The sequence below is a fragment of the Cyprinodon variegatus genome, unplaced genomic scaffold (assembly GCF_000732505.1).
Source record: "Cyprinodon variegatus isolate N-32 unplaced genomic scaffold, C_variegatus-1.0 Scaffold9, whole genome shotgun sequence".
Lineage (NCBI taxonomy): Eukaryota > Metazoa > Chordata > Actinopteri > Cyprinodontiformes > Cyprinodontidae > Cyprinodon > Cyprinodon variegatus.
In genome coordinates, this window is record NW_015150462.1 from 369914 (window position 1) to 386620 (window position 16707).

The window sequence follows — 16707 nt, forward strand, 5'->3', positions numbered from 1 at the left end:
TTATTTCACCTTATAATGCCCTAAAATCTTAGCAGATTGTGCACTTTTAGGAACTGCTGTATATAAACCCAAACAAAGGACACAAAGTTGAAATAAATGACGAGGTTTATTTAGCAGAGTAAAATATTCTTTTGATGTGACAATCACGTGCTTTCCATACGACTACCTGAGACAGAACACTCGGTGTTCCTGTTTGCAGCTTAGAAATATAGAAAATAAGTTTCATTTGTAGAAAATTTCATGCCCTGAATTTCATTTTCTTTCCTTGTGCACCTTCAATCTGTGGAAGAATAGCGTTTCTTTGTATCTTTGCAATACATTCAAAGTGAAGTAAAAAAAAAATTGACATTACAACATGCAAAGCATAATGGCTTCCTCCTGAGTATGGCTTTAGTGGGCCTTTGAGGAGACTCTCATTGGTCGCCTTGCCTTTTGTTGCTGCAAAAAACAAAAACAAAGTAATCTGAGAAAAGCAAACCAGAGCATTTGTGCAATCAGCTGTTATGACTCCGTTACCTCTCCCCTGTAGGTTTAGAGGTCATGACCCAGAGTAAGTATTCTTTGGCAGCCATGGCGTCCAGCACCTTGTTCACATCGCTGGTGAAGCTTCCATCTACATGCCTCCTGCTGAACGTCTTAGCCAGCGTGTCCATTTGCGATCTATGTACAAAAGGACACAATGTAAACAGTGCCCATCAAGGGTCAGCGACCCTTTTAGACCTACAAGCCAACAGATGTTGCTATAGCCTACATTGATGTAAGCGTTTTTATGTTTGCTTCTCTCGTGTGTTTTGTGGTTCATCCCATTGCTAGCAAATAGAGATACATCGAATCAACACAGTGGAAAGGTTCATGTGATTTATTTGATCACAACAATGACAGGAAAGGAAAAGGGGAAGGGAAACACAAAGCAGATGATTGGCTCAAGATCAGTCTGGTTCCCTTGATGGAATCACGGAGGAAGCGGACAGGCAGGTGGTTTTTCGGAGACTTTGAAGCTGCATGGAGGAGGAGGAGGAAGAAGGGATTGGCCTACTCTCTTCTGATTTCTCCAGACTTGAGCTTGGCCACAAAGTCTTTGATAGCTTGGTCCTTGAGGTAGGAGCTCACATCGCTGGTGAAGGTTCCATCTGCATGACGTTTTTCAGCACTGCTGGTAAAAAAAAAGAGAAGGAGAAAAACCTGAAACTCATAAAGTTTTACATTACAAAAGGGTTTGACTTCTTAAATGTTCTGCCACCAACCCGCTTCTTTTGTCACTCATTAGCCATCGAACAAAGTCCTGGGCCTTCCTGTCCTCCAGGTATTTGCTGTAGTCGTTTGAAAACGTTCCCTCAGAGTGTCTCTTCATGTTCGACAGCTCCCTGGGCTCGCTGTCTAATGTGTCTTCCTCAAAGCTGCAGCAGATGGAAGGCATCATGTCACCTTTTGGTCATTTCTCAGACTCAATTAGAATTTAGAGACAGAAATAGTTTGTTTTTCGACTGGTTACAGTAAACCATAAAGGGATTTTTAAAAATTATATTAGTTGAAACATTCAGTTTAAAATAGCTCCTTCTTGTAGCTGCATATAAAACCCATTGTGTAACCGCACAAAAATACCTGCTTAAAGAGAATTGATAAAGTTTGTATTCTGCTCAGTTATGCCTAATGTTGCTAATCCCCAATAATACCCAAATTTATATATACTCTATATTCATCTTAATATCTACTTTTTACATTAAATAAATGATGCAATATGGCATTAGATCATTTTTTAATGCATTGGGCACTTATTTATAAAGGAGCTCTTAATTATGCACATAGGACATGGAGATAGGAGGGTGTGCACCTCTGTTAATCCTCCTGTGAGAAACACTAACAAACGGAACAAGTTTTTAAATGCAATAGAAGAATTTAATCAAAAATTATACCTCATTAAACAGTGGCAGCATAAACCGCTGTTATTAATTTTTACGTTGGGCTTTTTTTAGATAGCAGAATCCTGCTTTGGACTTAGCCTCAAATTCTTTTTCAAATAGATATTCCATGACAGAACATTTATTCTCCAGGTGCGGAATATTTATATTGTTAAAACACTTTACAGTACAGTATTTCTTTTTTTTTTTTTTAACTCTTTACTATTATGTTATTCTTATGCACTTTTCTAAGGTCCATATTTGTTTGACCATTTGTTTTTCTATAATCTTTTTGCTGCTGTACACACCAGAATTTCCTCATTGTGGGACAATAAAGTGTTTTCTATTCTATTCTATCTTATTCTATTACTCTTTATTCTGTATTGCACTGTGGTTCAGTTTAGGCTGGTTTTCGTAGAGTTGTTTTGTAAAACTAAAAGCTGTATGATCTTATAATGTAACATGTTTTTTTTTTATCTTTATCCTCATAAAACAACTGATAAGACTTTTTTAACCACTTACTAAATGCTTTGTCAACTTGTAATTTCAAATACAGTGGTATTTATTTTAGTCCAATTTCATGTTGGAACTGTTGACCCATTTAAGTCTGATAATGATTTTCCAGAGAGCTTAAACTTTTATATTTTTTGTTTTCCTCTTGTATGTCACAGGCTGCAGTCTGCTGGTAGAAATGCTAAAACGTGAGTTAGAGTTGATCTGACTGTGCTACACCTACAGGGTTTTACCTTAAGCTGTCCTCCATGCCGAGTAGAGGAACCTGCCAGCTGAGCTGCGCAAAGCCCAGGACCAGGAGGAGGCCGGCCAAGAAGTGGATGTTTCTCATGGTCATAAGCTGCGACATAGAACAAGGCATGAATGTGGAAAACTTGTAAGCTGAAGGTAAAGCCATATAAAGACAAGAAGTTTAAACTCACCTTCTATTTTTCCCTTCCAAACAGTGCTTAGTTCCTCTCCTGGGCGTCTCTGTATAACCACCTGCTCTTATCTTCCAGGTTTATATACTGCAAGAGGACGTCCCAAATCCTCAGGTGGACCCGTTTTACCCCCCGACCAGTCATCTCATTACTCTCAACCCATTAGACACAGGGCCCTTCTTCGACGGGCAAGTAAACGAGCCGAGCGTTTGTTCATTTGAAAGGTGGAAAGACGCAGTTCATGCGTGATGCCTGCTTGTACTTAGGTGTTAAGATCAAACAACTGCTGCTCATCCTGTCAAACAGACAGTCAGGGAGATGCTCTAATGTGCTACTGTGTCATCACAATGAGGAGCGATTGCTACGCTGCTGTATTTGGACAATGAGTCAGTATTAGAGGCTTCTTTCCAATCAGATGCAGAGAATTGGAAATATTGATCAGTTTTTGCATCAGCGGCAGTGAGGTTTTACAACTCGGACGGTCAATAACGTTCCGTAAACGGCTCATATTCCCTTTTCTCTTCATCAGTTAGAAATGAAAGTAAATGTAACTTTAATATTTTCTGGTAAAGCACTTTATTAAACTGTGAAAAAGTTATCAAAAAAAAAAAGACTTTTAAAAGCGCAAATAGCTGCTTCATCTCAAAAAAGCAAATGTTAATGGAAACGCAACACTGAAGGATTTATTTCTTTTTCATTAATTAAATGCATTTTATTGGTAGTACTTGGTAGACTTTTTTATATATATACTTCATAGTATTTTATCATTTTATGATGGATTAAAGCAAAGTGGTGCATTAGATATTTTTTCCTACATTTTTCACAATAAAAAAAAAGGGGATGTTTGTATTGTTACATCAAATAATAACAGGATAATTATCTCAGTCACTGCTCTGGGTTTTAGGTCAGGGCGCCAGTCAAGCTCAAATCAAACTCCAGAAATCTATCCCCAGCAGCTCTCCAACAATGGTACTTTAACTGATCTGGATGTCACATTAAAAGTATAAAGGAGGATGTTCTTTTTCCAGGTAAACCATCTAAATAATTGGTCCTCCTAATTGTCAATCATTCTGATGATATATTATAGATTTACGTAAGGCCGTCTTATGTGCTCATAACAAATTTTCACTTACTAGGGGTGAGTGTGACATAGTAGAAAAATTGCAAATCTTCCTTTGCACAGTAAGCTTGTATAAGTGATGCAAACAGCAACTTCTAAACCAGGGGTCACCAACGCGGTGCCCGCGGGCACCAAGGGGCCCTCAAGGACCACATGGGGTGCCCTCTTCGTCTTCTGAAAACAGAAGAACTCACTCGGTGGGTTAAGTTTAATCTTTTTTTTTTATTCTGTTGCTCTTCTTTTTAATCATTTATGTATTATTTCATCATGTTAACTATTTCATCATATGTCAGTGGTTTCAAAATGACAATATTAAAAAGAAAATTAGAAATGAATAAAAGAATAAAATAAGAATAAAAATGAGTTTTTATGGATGAGATTTACTGTAGGTGAACACTGATCCCTCCAGTTCATAGGTCAGTATTGGTAGCCCTTCCTATCACTCGGTAGCCATTAAGTAGCCCTCAGCCTTAAAAAGGTTGGTGACCCCTGTTCTAAACAGAGTGTGCACCAGGACAGAAGGGCTCTTGCATGCATATGATAGGCGTTCCCTCTCGGAAGCAGGTACAGGGCGGGTCTTAAAAAAAAAAAAAAGTGAAAATCCTCCACTATACGTTTAAGTTTAAAGGTCTGCAGCAGTTAATGTAAAATTGGTGTCCTCTGTGTACTAGTAGCCTCCCATTCCTTGTCAACGCTCCACCACTTTACATATGCTTAAACATATTGGCTGACCTGATCTTGTTGCGTATCTCCTCCACTTTGAGTAATATTTATAAATGAGAAATTTTAAGAACTGGATTTGTTTCACTGTTGTTCTCCCATCATGGTGCCACATTGAATTGCGACCCATTCTTTTAAAAAATGCTTTTTTTTTTGTCAAAACAATCTGCATTTAAACACCTGTGGCATGGAAGTGATTGGAAAAATATCAGTTATTTGGATGCTACATAGCAGGATAGTGGATGTCTCTGTTTTAACACAGCTGGGTTATAAGCCTTATATTGGTTTCATTTAGTGGTGCTGAGCCAGGGGACCATATAATAAATAATAATACAAAAAAATGACAAGAATCTTACAAAAGAATGATAAAATAATTACTTTTTTATTAAAACATATAAGAAAAAAATCAGTAACCTTATTTCAGAAATAAATTCGGTTCAGTTTTCATCATTTAATAAATGTATGTTATTTTACAAGGTAAAATACTATACATTTTAATATACAACATAAACAGAATGCATTACATTATCTCTAAATATTGTATATATAATATATAATGTTAGATGCAAATGATTTTTTCCGATTTCATGGTGCGTTTCTCATTTTCTTGGTTGAAACATTGCTTCATATGTTATGACAACTCATTGGCCATCCACAATAAACAACCTTAGCACTGAGAAAATCAACTAGATAAACACAAATAAGTATAAAATCTTCCCCAGCTTGATTAAAACATCAATGTTTTAAAGAAGTCGGTTCCAACAAGCTTATATCAGCTCCAGTAGCTCTGTCCTTACAAACGATATTTAACTTCCTGTAAGCAAGGAAAGTGTGAGATCCTTCTTTTAGCCTGCAAACCGCTATTACCCAGCAACAGGTGGAGGAGGGGCAACACTGTTAAACTGCGTGTTTCAGTCTTGCACTTTGTTAACATCTGATTTGACTTCAAATCCTTGGAAAATCACAGACATATTTACCTGCTAAGTTGCCTAATTTAGGGACCAATATAGGGGATGTAGTTTCCAATGTAACCCTTACCTTATTATTGAATCAGTTCTATATTTTAACTTTAAATAAAATATAGATAAGGCACATATGAATTTGACACAGAACTTAAATGATGAGCTTTTTTCCACTGGTGACTCAGATGATTTACCAAATGTGGGCAAATATGAGGTGAGGCTTGTATTTTGATTGTATACAAGGACAAAACGAGTGTCAGAATCAAAGAAAACTGATAAAATATCTCTTTCTGTTTGTGGCATTTTCAAGTTTGTTTTATCATTATGAAAATATGAAAAAATAAATCACATTTAAAATTACTGCCACAAAATTGAAAAACATTTAAGGTTGCACAATCCCTGCTTATTATCCAGTCTTAGATTAATGCAAGGCCTCTTTGGCACATAATAAGGAGGTATACGTTAGAGCAATTCTAACAGTATCTTTTTCACATGAGAAAATAATTAAATATAGATTATTTTATTCAAAGCATGTATTTAGGAACTTGGACATGTGATTGTAGACGTGCATATTTGCTGAGCCTCCCAGTCCGTGGTCTTTGTCCGTGTACCACTGAAAGAGGTACATAAAAAGGAAAATAAGCATACATGGCAATAAAGTTCCCTGAATCATCATTTGCATTTTCAGTGTTACTCACCATGGCCTCAAAGTCAACCTGCTCCTCGACCAAAGCTTCTGAGATCTCAGCAGCCTGCTGGAAGTGAACATTATCTAGAAGGAAACGAGGCAAAACTTAATGAGTGAAGTTACTAGGCACCCGACTCCAGAGCTGATCGCCATCCTTCCATGATGATAAGCCTTGGTCTGTTACTGGCTGCTCACGTTTTCCATTAAACTGTTCCAACTGCAAACAAGAAATTAACTAAAAAATAATAATAATAATACATTTTATTTAACAGCGCCTTTCTGGACACTCAAGGTCTCTTTAAAGAAAATACAAAAAATAAATAAAAAGAAAGATGAAAATACAAAAATACAAATGCAGGAACATAAAAAAAATTATGCAAGAGTGACTCCATTCTTCCCTAATACCACCTGGTGCTTTACACATGCAGGTCAGCGGGCTTAACAGCATTAACGCCTCAATACCATAAAAACATGTCTTTTTTCACTCAAGGTTACAATGCCATAAAAATCTCGACGATAATGCCTGTCTAATCTGCTTGATCACAAGAATTCAGACCCTGCTACCCTACCTCAACCTGCAATTACTTATTTCGACATACTGTATGTCTCAGGTCTTATATGACATTGAAATAAAAAACATTTTTGAAAATGGTAGAGGAATCTAGTAGAGATAATTATACACCGAAAGGAAATCCATAACAACATGAGCTGAAAAGCCGCTCACTAAGGAGGAAGCCATTTTGTTTTAAACTAAAGCAACATCAGACAGATAAAAAAGAGTAATTAGAAACCTCATTGAGAGGAACATATCCTAATGTCTGAGGATATTTAGATAGATTTTTTAATTTGCTAGCATATAATGGGCTAAAAATGCAGCAAGTTTTTAAAAAGACAATCCAAAGTTTAGCTACTATGACTCTAAAACAGTTTTTTGAAATAAATTGTTCCATATAAAAGAAAAAAAATGTGTTTAATACTAGTCCGCCATAGAGTTGCAGTGGATCTATGCTTCTAGGGCTAACAAGCTGCAAGACTTTTCCCATCTACACTGCAGTTAACACGGTGACCATGATGACGAAGGTGCAAAAACTTTCTTTTAAATCAAGCGAAGGTACTAATAAAAGTTTGGGAACCACCGGCCTAGCATACGACATGTGAAAGCTGCTATACCAGCAGAAAACTGCATGACCTAAAAGCATAGTGGTGGTGATGAATGGCGATGTTAACTTAGATTAGATTAGATAAAGCTTTATTGATCTGACCTTGGAGAAATTCACTTGTGACATTGGCTCTTATAAATAAACAGAAGGTGCACAGAGGAGGAAAATGTGCATGAAGTATATACAATGGATGGGATTTAAACAGTATGTACAGTAAAGTGGTGACATGTAAAGTGCGGCTTCTGGTTTGCTAAATAGTATAAGTGAGGAAACTGAAATAGTCGAAGGCCCTCATAGTACAGGATCATTGAACAAATCAAATAGTTATTGCATAGTGCATCTGTGAACATCACGTTTTGCTAGTCATCCTTTCATGAACACAGTGCTCACATCACGGCTGCTTCCAGCAGGAGGCTGTACCATAGCATGAAGCCAAAATAAATTTAATTCAGTTTATTTATATAGCGCCAATTCACCACACATGTCATCTCAAGGCACTTTACAATTCAACTAGATCAGAAAGTCAAATTGAGTCAAAGTTTTCTGTCTAATGAAAATCAGTTGATTGCATCAACTCATTGATTTGAAGGCAATCCCTCACACTAAGCATGCTTGTAGCAACAGTGGAGAGGAACAACTTCCTTTTAACAGGAAGAAACCTCCAGCAGAACCAGACTCAGCGTGAGCGGCCATCTTTCGAGGCCGACTGGGGTTCAAAGAGACAGAAGCAGAATCGAGTCAAATCATCTCAAACATGAAGTTTCCTGCTCCGACGGCCTCCGTAGTCAGTATATTTAAGTCCAACAGAGTATCAAAATGATCAATAATGGGCGACAGTGGCGTTGGATGTAGGAGTTTGCCCTGAAATCGAAGGATTGACGGTTCAAGCCCCGGCTCTGACTTTTAATTGTCGTTGTGTTGTTGGGCAAGACACTTCACCTGCATTGTCTACTGATGGTGGTCAGAGGGCCCGGTGGCGCCAGTGTATGGCAGCCTCGCTTCTGTCAGTGAGCCCCAGGGCAGCTGTGGCTACAATGTAGCTTGCCACCATCAGTGTGTGTGTTAATGGGTGAATGAATGTAGTGTAAAGCGCTTTGGTGAAGTCTCCTGACCTGAAAAAAGGCGCTATATAAGCACATACCATTTACCAATAATGTGCAGCTGATAAGCTATCGTAACAAAATTCACAAAATTTTATAGAAATATTTCAGACTCATTATCAAAGTTATGCTACCAAGACTTAAGGTAGCTTTGAAGGCAAAAGATGCTGCAACCGTCCACATAAAGGGTGTACCTAATAAAGAGGCCGGTGAGACTATATTCATGGAGCAATTCCTTCTTGTATATACGGAAAATACTACGGTTTGACATGACTTTGTAGTTGTCAACTCCTACTTTCCAAGAAATTTCTACATCCTCCTTAAGGTTCAGTTTCATCCTTCGGTGATACAAAAAAAAATTGTATGAGTTGATAATGTTTCTGTAAATCATGGGAAAACTTTCAAATGAGAAAATCTCAGTAATAAATAAAACCAAAAAAAACCTACCATCAGCTGTTCCATGAACCAGAAGATACTGTACTGATTGGAAGTTCTTGGCTCTGGCTGTTACTGTGGAGTTCTTTGCACAGTCAGATTTATGGTTAGGATACAAGATAACTTGACCATATAACAGATATATATTTCTGATAGTGAAGCTTACATCATAGGCATCTCTATTCTCTGAGGGCTGCCTCATATAGCGCTCTGTGTAGATGGAGTCTGGAATAAATGGATGGATACAGGTCTTATAATGTGCCACTATTACAAGGACTGGATTAGGGCAAATATCAACACCAAGAAAATACCATAATATTCCCATTTGGATACAGGAGCCACTGCCATTCCACATTTGAAAACTCCGCTGCCAGAACCCAGGACCATTGAAGATACATACCCACCATAGGACTGTGGAAGATAAGACCTCTCATTATATCACCTCATCGGTACTATAAAAAAAGACTGACGTCAAAGTGGAACATTAACTTATTTTTAGAGCAACAACTTGGCCTTTGAACTTCAAACAGTATACATCCACAGGCGCATATTATTACATAGGCCTTATTTTTGGCTACTTACCCATCCCCATATAGCAATCCTTGTTTCGTCAATAAAGCCCATTTTTATGAACTCCCTCAGAAAAAAAAAACGATAAAAGAAAGGAAATTAGATCAAAGTAGTCAACAGAATGGCCTTATTGTCTTATCAAGGTTTCTCGTGTAAAGGTAGATGTTTGCGACTTGTTTAAACCGCCAATCTTCTTACTTAGTCGCTCTTATCTGATCTTCCACCTCATAGGTTCCCAGCCGTTGGTAGATTTCATGCATCAGCTGGTCACCCTGGTAACCGCTTCCTCTTCCGTCAAAGCTGGCAACAATGACTTTCTGAGTGCTTGCCAGGTAGGTGGACCAGCCCACCCTGTACCTCATGTCTACTTTCTGACTGCAGGGACCGGCATACCTGCAAGATTTAATGTTAGTGTTGTGTGTGTATATATATATATATATATATATATATATATATATATATATATATATATATATATATATATATATATATTCTAATCTAGATAAATCTCACTGTAATCGTGGATTTAATCTAGATTTAAATTATTTATATTCTGCCAAAGTCATTAACATATCACACATAATTCTGTCTACTTATTTAAGATTATGACAAAGTTATAAATACGTTTTTTTTGCTCATTTGTTACTGTGTTTTTGCTGCAAAAAATAGTGTCCCACATTAACAAAATAGTGTCTCCAGACATCTGACAAACACGTTGCCTCGATCAACTTCTCATCTTTTGCGGCTTTCTCCGCGGCCTGCCTGTCATATATTCTCCACATGATAGTTCGCCTCGCAGGTAGCTTGTAAGATGGATCACCTGTGGCCTCCTGGAGAGGGAGGGGCTGGCAGCTTGTAGCCTCGTGAGACCATCCTGATCTTGCGAGCTTTCAAGATTTCACTCGCTAATCAGTCTGGAGACTCTCCGTTGAAGAAAATTTGGAGCCGTTCACCAAACGAACGTCCAATCAGCGTTGGCTTTGAGGCGGGTTGAGGTGTGACGCAACGAGAAGCGCGACAGTTCAGTCTAAAGAACATGGCGGCTTCAGCCGATGAAACTAGCGTTAGCGTGGCTATCGAGCAAGTTTTATCGGAATTACAGAGTATTTCTTCACTGAAAGAAGAGCAAAACACTGCTCTGGAGGCTTTTCTCAGAGGAAAAGATGTTTTTGCTCTTCTACCGACTGGTTTCGGCAAGAGTTTGATCTATCAATTGGCTCCTCTTCGTCGTCGCTCTGTTACGTCATATGCTTCATCGATCTGATTGGTTTATTTTGCCCGTCTATCACCAACATAGGCCAATCAGCTAACCAGTATTTTCGCCTCTTCCCAAAATTACTTCAACGTAAGGTTTCCAGTCTGGCGGAGTCAGGTTAGGCAGCATGTGGCTATCCACGGAGCGAGGGGATTGGCTAGTTGGCTGATAGAGCTGAGCCTAGGCAGACTGATTTATTCTCGCCCCCAAAAATAGATCTGCGCTAAACTATTAAGGTGAAAGTCATGATTATTATAGACCCAGCTCCCAACCCAGCGGTAAGAACAGATTAACAGCGATATTTTTTTTATCGCCCGATATGAGTCTGGTATTAATGCCGATAACGTCCCACCACTAATATATATGTGTATATATGTGTGCATGATTGTGTTAGTTTTCCCAGTAGATACTTACACGTCTATTAGCAGAGGATACCTCTCGGACTCATCAAAGTCTGGGGGTAAATACATCTGATACCAAAGATCTGTCAATTAAAACAAGTTTTTCATCAGATAAGAACAATTTAGACCTAACGGTTCATATCTTTATTTTTAGCTTTTTATGAAATCTGATGGCTTTTCATTTGGCCGTTCTATGTCTCCTATGTCCTGATAGACTGTCACTATGTAGACTGCATGGAAATAGACATTTCCCCCACAGGCAATAATTAGAGAGCTTAATAGTTAAAAACCTAAACTATACAATATTTAGTAAAAAAAAAAACTTTACTTAATTTTTTTTTATTTATTAAAATAAGAATAATTGTCTTGATGCCAAAAAGAGCCCAACAGATTTTACTTTCACGAGTGGAGCAGTACGGCTATTGCCATAGTGTTCGACTTGATTAATGCTTATAAACAGCTTTATTATAATTAATGCAGGAAGTGTTACAGATTATATGGACACTACAATGTAAATAGAACAGGAAAGTAAAAAAACAGACAAAAAAAAGGAGAAAATATGAAAGAAAAAGGAGATAAAAGGAAGATGACGATAAAACATCTTCAGTCTGCTTCATCATCTCCAAACAGATGTAAAAAGAACAGCACAACCAATGGATATAGTATAAGAGATACAATAAAGTACCACCTAAGTGGTATTATTTAATCAGACATGTATACTGTGGTAGCTGAAGATAAGAGTAAGTACCTGGAGCCAAGCACCACTTGTTTTTTTAAATTAAAAACAATGTTTTTGTGGCAGATCCATAATATTTACACAAGTGAGTTTTATTCTAAATGATAACCAGTTGTAGAGAAATAAACTTACTATAATTATTGAGCTTAATGGTCCCTCGACGAACAGTGGGCATTGAGAGTTGGGATATTTCACCTTCAAATGCCTTGTTCTCTTCCAAAGTCTTCATTGCTAAAAATAAAAATATATAAAATACAGATTTTCTCTCTTTTCATGTAGTTTGATGTTAAATTATTTTAAACTTTAGCTTACGTTTATTACTCTTCGTATCTATAAGCGAATAATACGGGATTCTGGGACCTTTAAAGGGGGAAAAAAGCCTTTATTAGATTTGAAAGAGATATAGAAAGCAGTAACATTTTTAAAACTGACCACTGCAGCTGAAACGGTAGTAGGAGGCATTGTGGCTCAGGTACGCTGAGTTATATTCACAGTCCGATAGAAGGGAGCAGGTTAGACACCTGGAGTCTTGGTTTGACCACCTGACACACAGAGACACACATCAGTTTCAGTTTTCTTAGGAAAAACAACCCTTTCTAAAGGTTCGAAATCCAAATTCTTACACGTAGACATTCCTTCCTCCAGGCTTGTTGTCTTTTTCATTACTTGAATAATACCTGAAGAGAAAATGGAATTCAGATTGGTGCAAAGTAAGAATCTATCAGTGTATATTTCTGTATAAGAAATAAGGTTTTAGAAAATTAAAATTTGACTGCGAAATTTAAATTAACCCCACCAGGAATTGGCTTAGAGCCTCTTCAAACATGGCTGAAGCTTTGACAGGAAGTGATAATATGAACTAGGATTTAAAATGCTTTGCTCCGTCTTGGTCGGGTCCTTCAGGGTAACAGAGTTTCCTCTTCTAACGTTACAGAGCGTGAAACATCCTTGTTATATTTGAAAGGGCTCCAAACTACAGAGGCAGTGGCAGTGTTGTGATTGTGGGGCGTTCTGCATCCTGATGATATGCGATAACGACATTCGTGTAGGCGGGGTGGAGTGATGGAAAATCCTAGCTGGATTTTTCAGGCCAAAAAAGGGGAAACTCAGGAATCCCAACTATAGCGTTATAGATTTTTATTATTTTTTTTGCAAGAACTCAAAGTAATTTTCTTTTCACTTGATGCCTTTTCCTAAATTAGCACAAACAATCAAAGCACTTTTATTAAGTTCTGTAAATTGGAAAAAAATAGCAATATATTATAACTGAAGAGGCCAGAATGGACTGGGGTGAGAGCTAATGTGGTGTAATTTTAGCCACAGAGGCTATTTCACAGAAATACTATAGAAAAAAGAGATGGGGGAGAGTAGCTCTAGCTTACTTTAGTAATTTGGGTCTTAACTGAACCTAAATTATTGAGACCTCTCATATTAAGGTAAGCCCTTTGCTGAGGGGCTTGCCAGAGCTTGATCTTGTTATGCAGAAAACAGCACCTGATGGCTGTTTGTTATTCACCATTAGTGTTGCTTTTTATGCCCCCTGCACACAGGGGGACTTATTTTGTTGATTTTTTAATGCGAAATTTGAATAATAATAACTGAACTTTATTGATCTCACATTGGGGAAATTATCCTCTGCATTTAACCCATCCCTTGGGGAGCAGTGGGCTGCCATTGTGTGGTGCCCTGGGAGCAGTATGGAGTAAAGGCTGATTTATACTTCGAAACTAGGTTTCAAGGTGCAGACACTCTGCTGCACCTCTCCCAAATTGTAGGTGACCGCGGAAAGGAGGCCTCTGATTGGTCAAATCTAAATCCGCTCTACTCTATGCGTATTTCCTGTTTGGTACCTTACCGACTTGTTTTGTTTGTATGACCGCCATTGTGGAAAACGACTCGTGAAGTTGGACCTGTCACTACCCGATCCGTCCAGGAAGCACGATCCGTTCTGTTCATGCGCCATCAGCTCATTTGCGCATCCAGATATACATAAAGGTCACCCTCGATTTTATTTTGTTAAAAGACCTAAATGAAATACTAAACTCTTATGTTTTAAAGGTTAATAATGTATTTCCTGAGAAAATAAATGCCTTAAAATCCTGTTTTATCAGTCGTCTCTGCCTGATATGCACTGGAAATCCTTCGCTACTTATGGGAGCTAACTTTTTCGGCTTTGGATTAAATCTAGTGTTTTTGAGTTTTATTTTTTAGTTTAGTTTTAACCTTATGCTATATAGTAATCTAAAGAAAGAAACAACAAAAATGCAGATAAACATGGTTTAATCATATTTTGCCGGACTGCTCTGACTATGTTCCGTGATGACGTCAGAGAAGCAGTTTAACGAAGAAAATGTAAAAAGCATCAAAATTGTCTCACAAAAGTCATAAAACATTTTTTAAAGATGTGTATTAGCATTCTTTAGTGAGTTAAAGAATAATTTTAGTACCATAATTACATTCTTTATGGCCACCCGGATGTATATCTGTTCGCGGATACGCAGGACAGATCGTGTAGTGACAGGACCAGCTAAAAGAGCGAGGTGCGAAAACGCTGGGACCCTTTTTCCACCTGGATCCACGCTCTTTTTTCGCCCTCATTACCCTCCATTTTCAGAGAAACTTGCCCCCATTCCCTCACCGCCTCAGACGTATCTAGACCCACAGCTAGTTTGTGATTTTCCTTCTTGCATTGTGGCGTTGAATATAACATAACGCAGACCACGCTTCAAAATTGAGCATAAATCAAAAATGTCTGCATCAAACCTGCGACAAGCTCTCTGCGACACACTGCTGCGGGAGTATAACCAGCCTTTTAAGTGTCCTGCTCAGGTAGTTGAACTCAGAACCTCCAGAACCCAAGCACAATGCTCTAACCACTAGGCCGCCACTCCCCCGGATTTTCAAACTTAGAAGGAAACAAACCCTACTAGATAGCCAGGAACCTTATGTAAAATCGCCCCTAAATATAACAGTATATTGTGCAAGAACTGTAGGCAGTTCTTTTTTGCAAGAACTAATTTTGGTGAATTTTATGCAGCACTTAAAAGTCTGGGAACTTGAAAACAGACATTGGTTGTGAAAATAGGACCTGATGGTTAGTTATCCGCTGACCTTTTGTCTAGATCTAGCCACACCAACAGGTGATGGTTGATAACTGGTTAGATATTTTTTTATGTATGACGTCTAGAAACTTCTATACAAGTTGATGGACACTTACACACTATCTGCAGTGACTTTGAGAATATCAATGGCCTCCCAGTTTCCAGATGTGATGGCTGTAGCCTCTCCCTGCATGTTAAACCAAAGCAGATCAGTGTTCATATCAGAGAATCTAAAAAAAACAAGCATTTTGCCTCATTGTTTATTCCACATTCTCACTTCTGTACAATCATTCTGCTCACCTTAACCACACGATGGATGTGCTTGTACTTTGCACTGTCACTCATGATCAGGTAGTAACTATTTCCATCGGGGGCAAAAACCGGCTCTGATGGAGAGAACTACAGAAAGACACCAGTAATTAAAAAACTGAATTTAAGTTAGATTTTTATGTGTGCATTGCTCCCTGTAAAAGGCTTTAATTCACCCGTACCGTAACTTGATAACACAGAGGAATTGCGTATGTTTTAAATGACCTACAGTAAAAAACGAATCGCCTTGGTCTTACTGTAAAAGTTATAGTTTAGAGAAAATAATAAATACATTTTACCAAAGGGAGTGAACATACCCGCCCAATCCAGCCAGTGCTTGTCAGCTCCAGGTCCTACAACAAGATAACAGCAGGTTTATGAACACAATAAGTCACATTTCATAAAAACGCACTATATTACATCAGCTGCTCTAAGCAGAGAGACTGAGCATGTAGAAAACATTTTTAAAAGCTCTACTAAAAAGTTACTGTGTTACTTTTAAATCATAACCCTGTGAATCCTCACAGATAATTTAGGGTTGAAAAGATGAATCGGATTGATAAAGTACTCAACAGATTTGGTGATCCAATTGAAAGGTTACCTAGAGCAGTGTTGTTCAGCCCTGGTCCTCGAGGCGAGGCCCTGCATTATTCCGATGTTTCTCTGCTTCAACTCCTGATCCAGATGTTTGCAGTCCAGCAAAGCCTGATAATCTGCTATCGATATCAGCTGTGTTGGAGCTGGGAAACTAAAACATGCAGGGTAGTCTGCCTCAAAGAGCAAGGTTGAAAAACACTGAGCTAAATTTATGGTACACAGACCCTACAACAGGGCAATCTGCTGAAAGAAAAAATACAAGAAAATCTTTATTTTTAATATTAGGCCTGTAACTAATGATTATTTTGCATATCGATTAATCTGTCTATTATTTTTTCAATTAATCGATTAATAATCAGATAGCAAAAGGTTCCTTAAAGAAGATTTTGAACTAAATTAAACCAGGTAATACTAAAACTTTTCCACCTACGGAGTTCTGGAATGAGTATATTGACAGACCAAAAAAGTTTTTTAAATCTTAAATTTAAAATGTTTATGTATTTTTTTTATTATTATTATTATAAAAACTAATATTATTTTTTTGTTATTATTTTTTGTAAAAGCATGTTTTAGAATCTCTATACTCCAGTTAATGATTAATTGACTGCTAAATTAGTTGACAATTATTTAAATAATAGATTAATCACAATTAATCTGATTAATTGTTTTAGCACATATATATATATATATATATATATATATATATATATATATATATAT

General features: G+C 37.6%; 2 protein-coding genes across 2 annotated transcripts in view; both read right to left on the minus strand.

The window, feature by feature from the left end:
- Positions 1-413: 413 nt before the first annotated feature.
- Positions 414-2772, minus strand: LOC107087082 (glucagon-1-like). Its single transcript, XM_015378446.1, has 5 exons — positions 2645-2772; positions 1245-1397; positions 1037-1150; positions 517-660; positions 414-438 (listed from the first exon to the last, which is right to left on the minus strand). The coding sequence occupies exons 1-5, from the start codon at positions 2770-2772 to the stop codon at positions 414-416; spliced, it is 564 nt and encodes a 187-aa protein (XP_015233932.1).
- Positions 2773-5093: 2321 nt separating this feature from the next.
- The window catches only part of LOC107086637 (dipeptidyl peptidase 4-like), a 20105-nt gene continuing 8491 nt past the window's right edge, over positions 5094-16707 (minus strand). The window contains exons 12-26 of the mRNA XM_015377731.1: positions 15708-15743; positions 15382-15480; positions 15198-15268; positions 12604-12657; positions 12413-12522; positions 12293-12340; positions 12113-12211; positions 11258-11327; positions 9787-9981; positions 9601-9655; positions 9330-9429; positions 9185-9243; positions 9031-9103; positions 6334-6407; positions 5094-6248 (exon numbers count right to left, since the gene is read on the minus strand). Of these exons, the coding sequence (XP_015233217.1) occupies positions 6156-6248; positions 6334-6407; positions 9031-9103; positions 9185-9243; positions 9330-9429; positions 9601-9655; positions 9787-9981; positions 11258-11327; positions 12113-12211; positions 12293-12340; positions 12413-12522; positions 12604-12657; positions 15198-15268; positions 15382-15480; positions 15708-15743 (1236 nt within the window). The 3' untranslated portion in view covers positions 5094-6155. The remainder of the gene's footprint in view (positions 6249-6333; positions 6408-9030; positions 9104-9184; positions 9244-9329; positions 9430-9600; positions 9656-9786; positions 9982-11257; positions 11328-12112; positions 12212-12292; positions 12341-12412; positions 12523-12603; positions 12658-15197; positions 15269-15381; positions 15481-15707; positions 15744-16707) is intronic.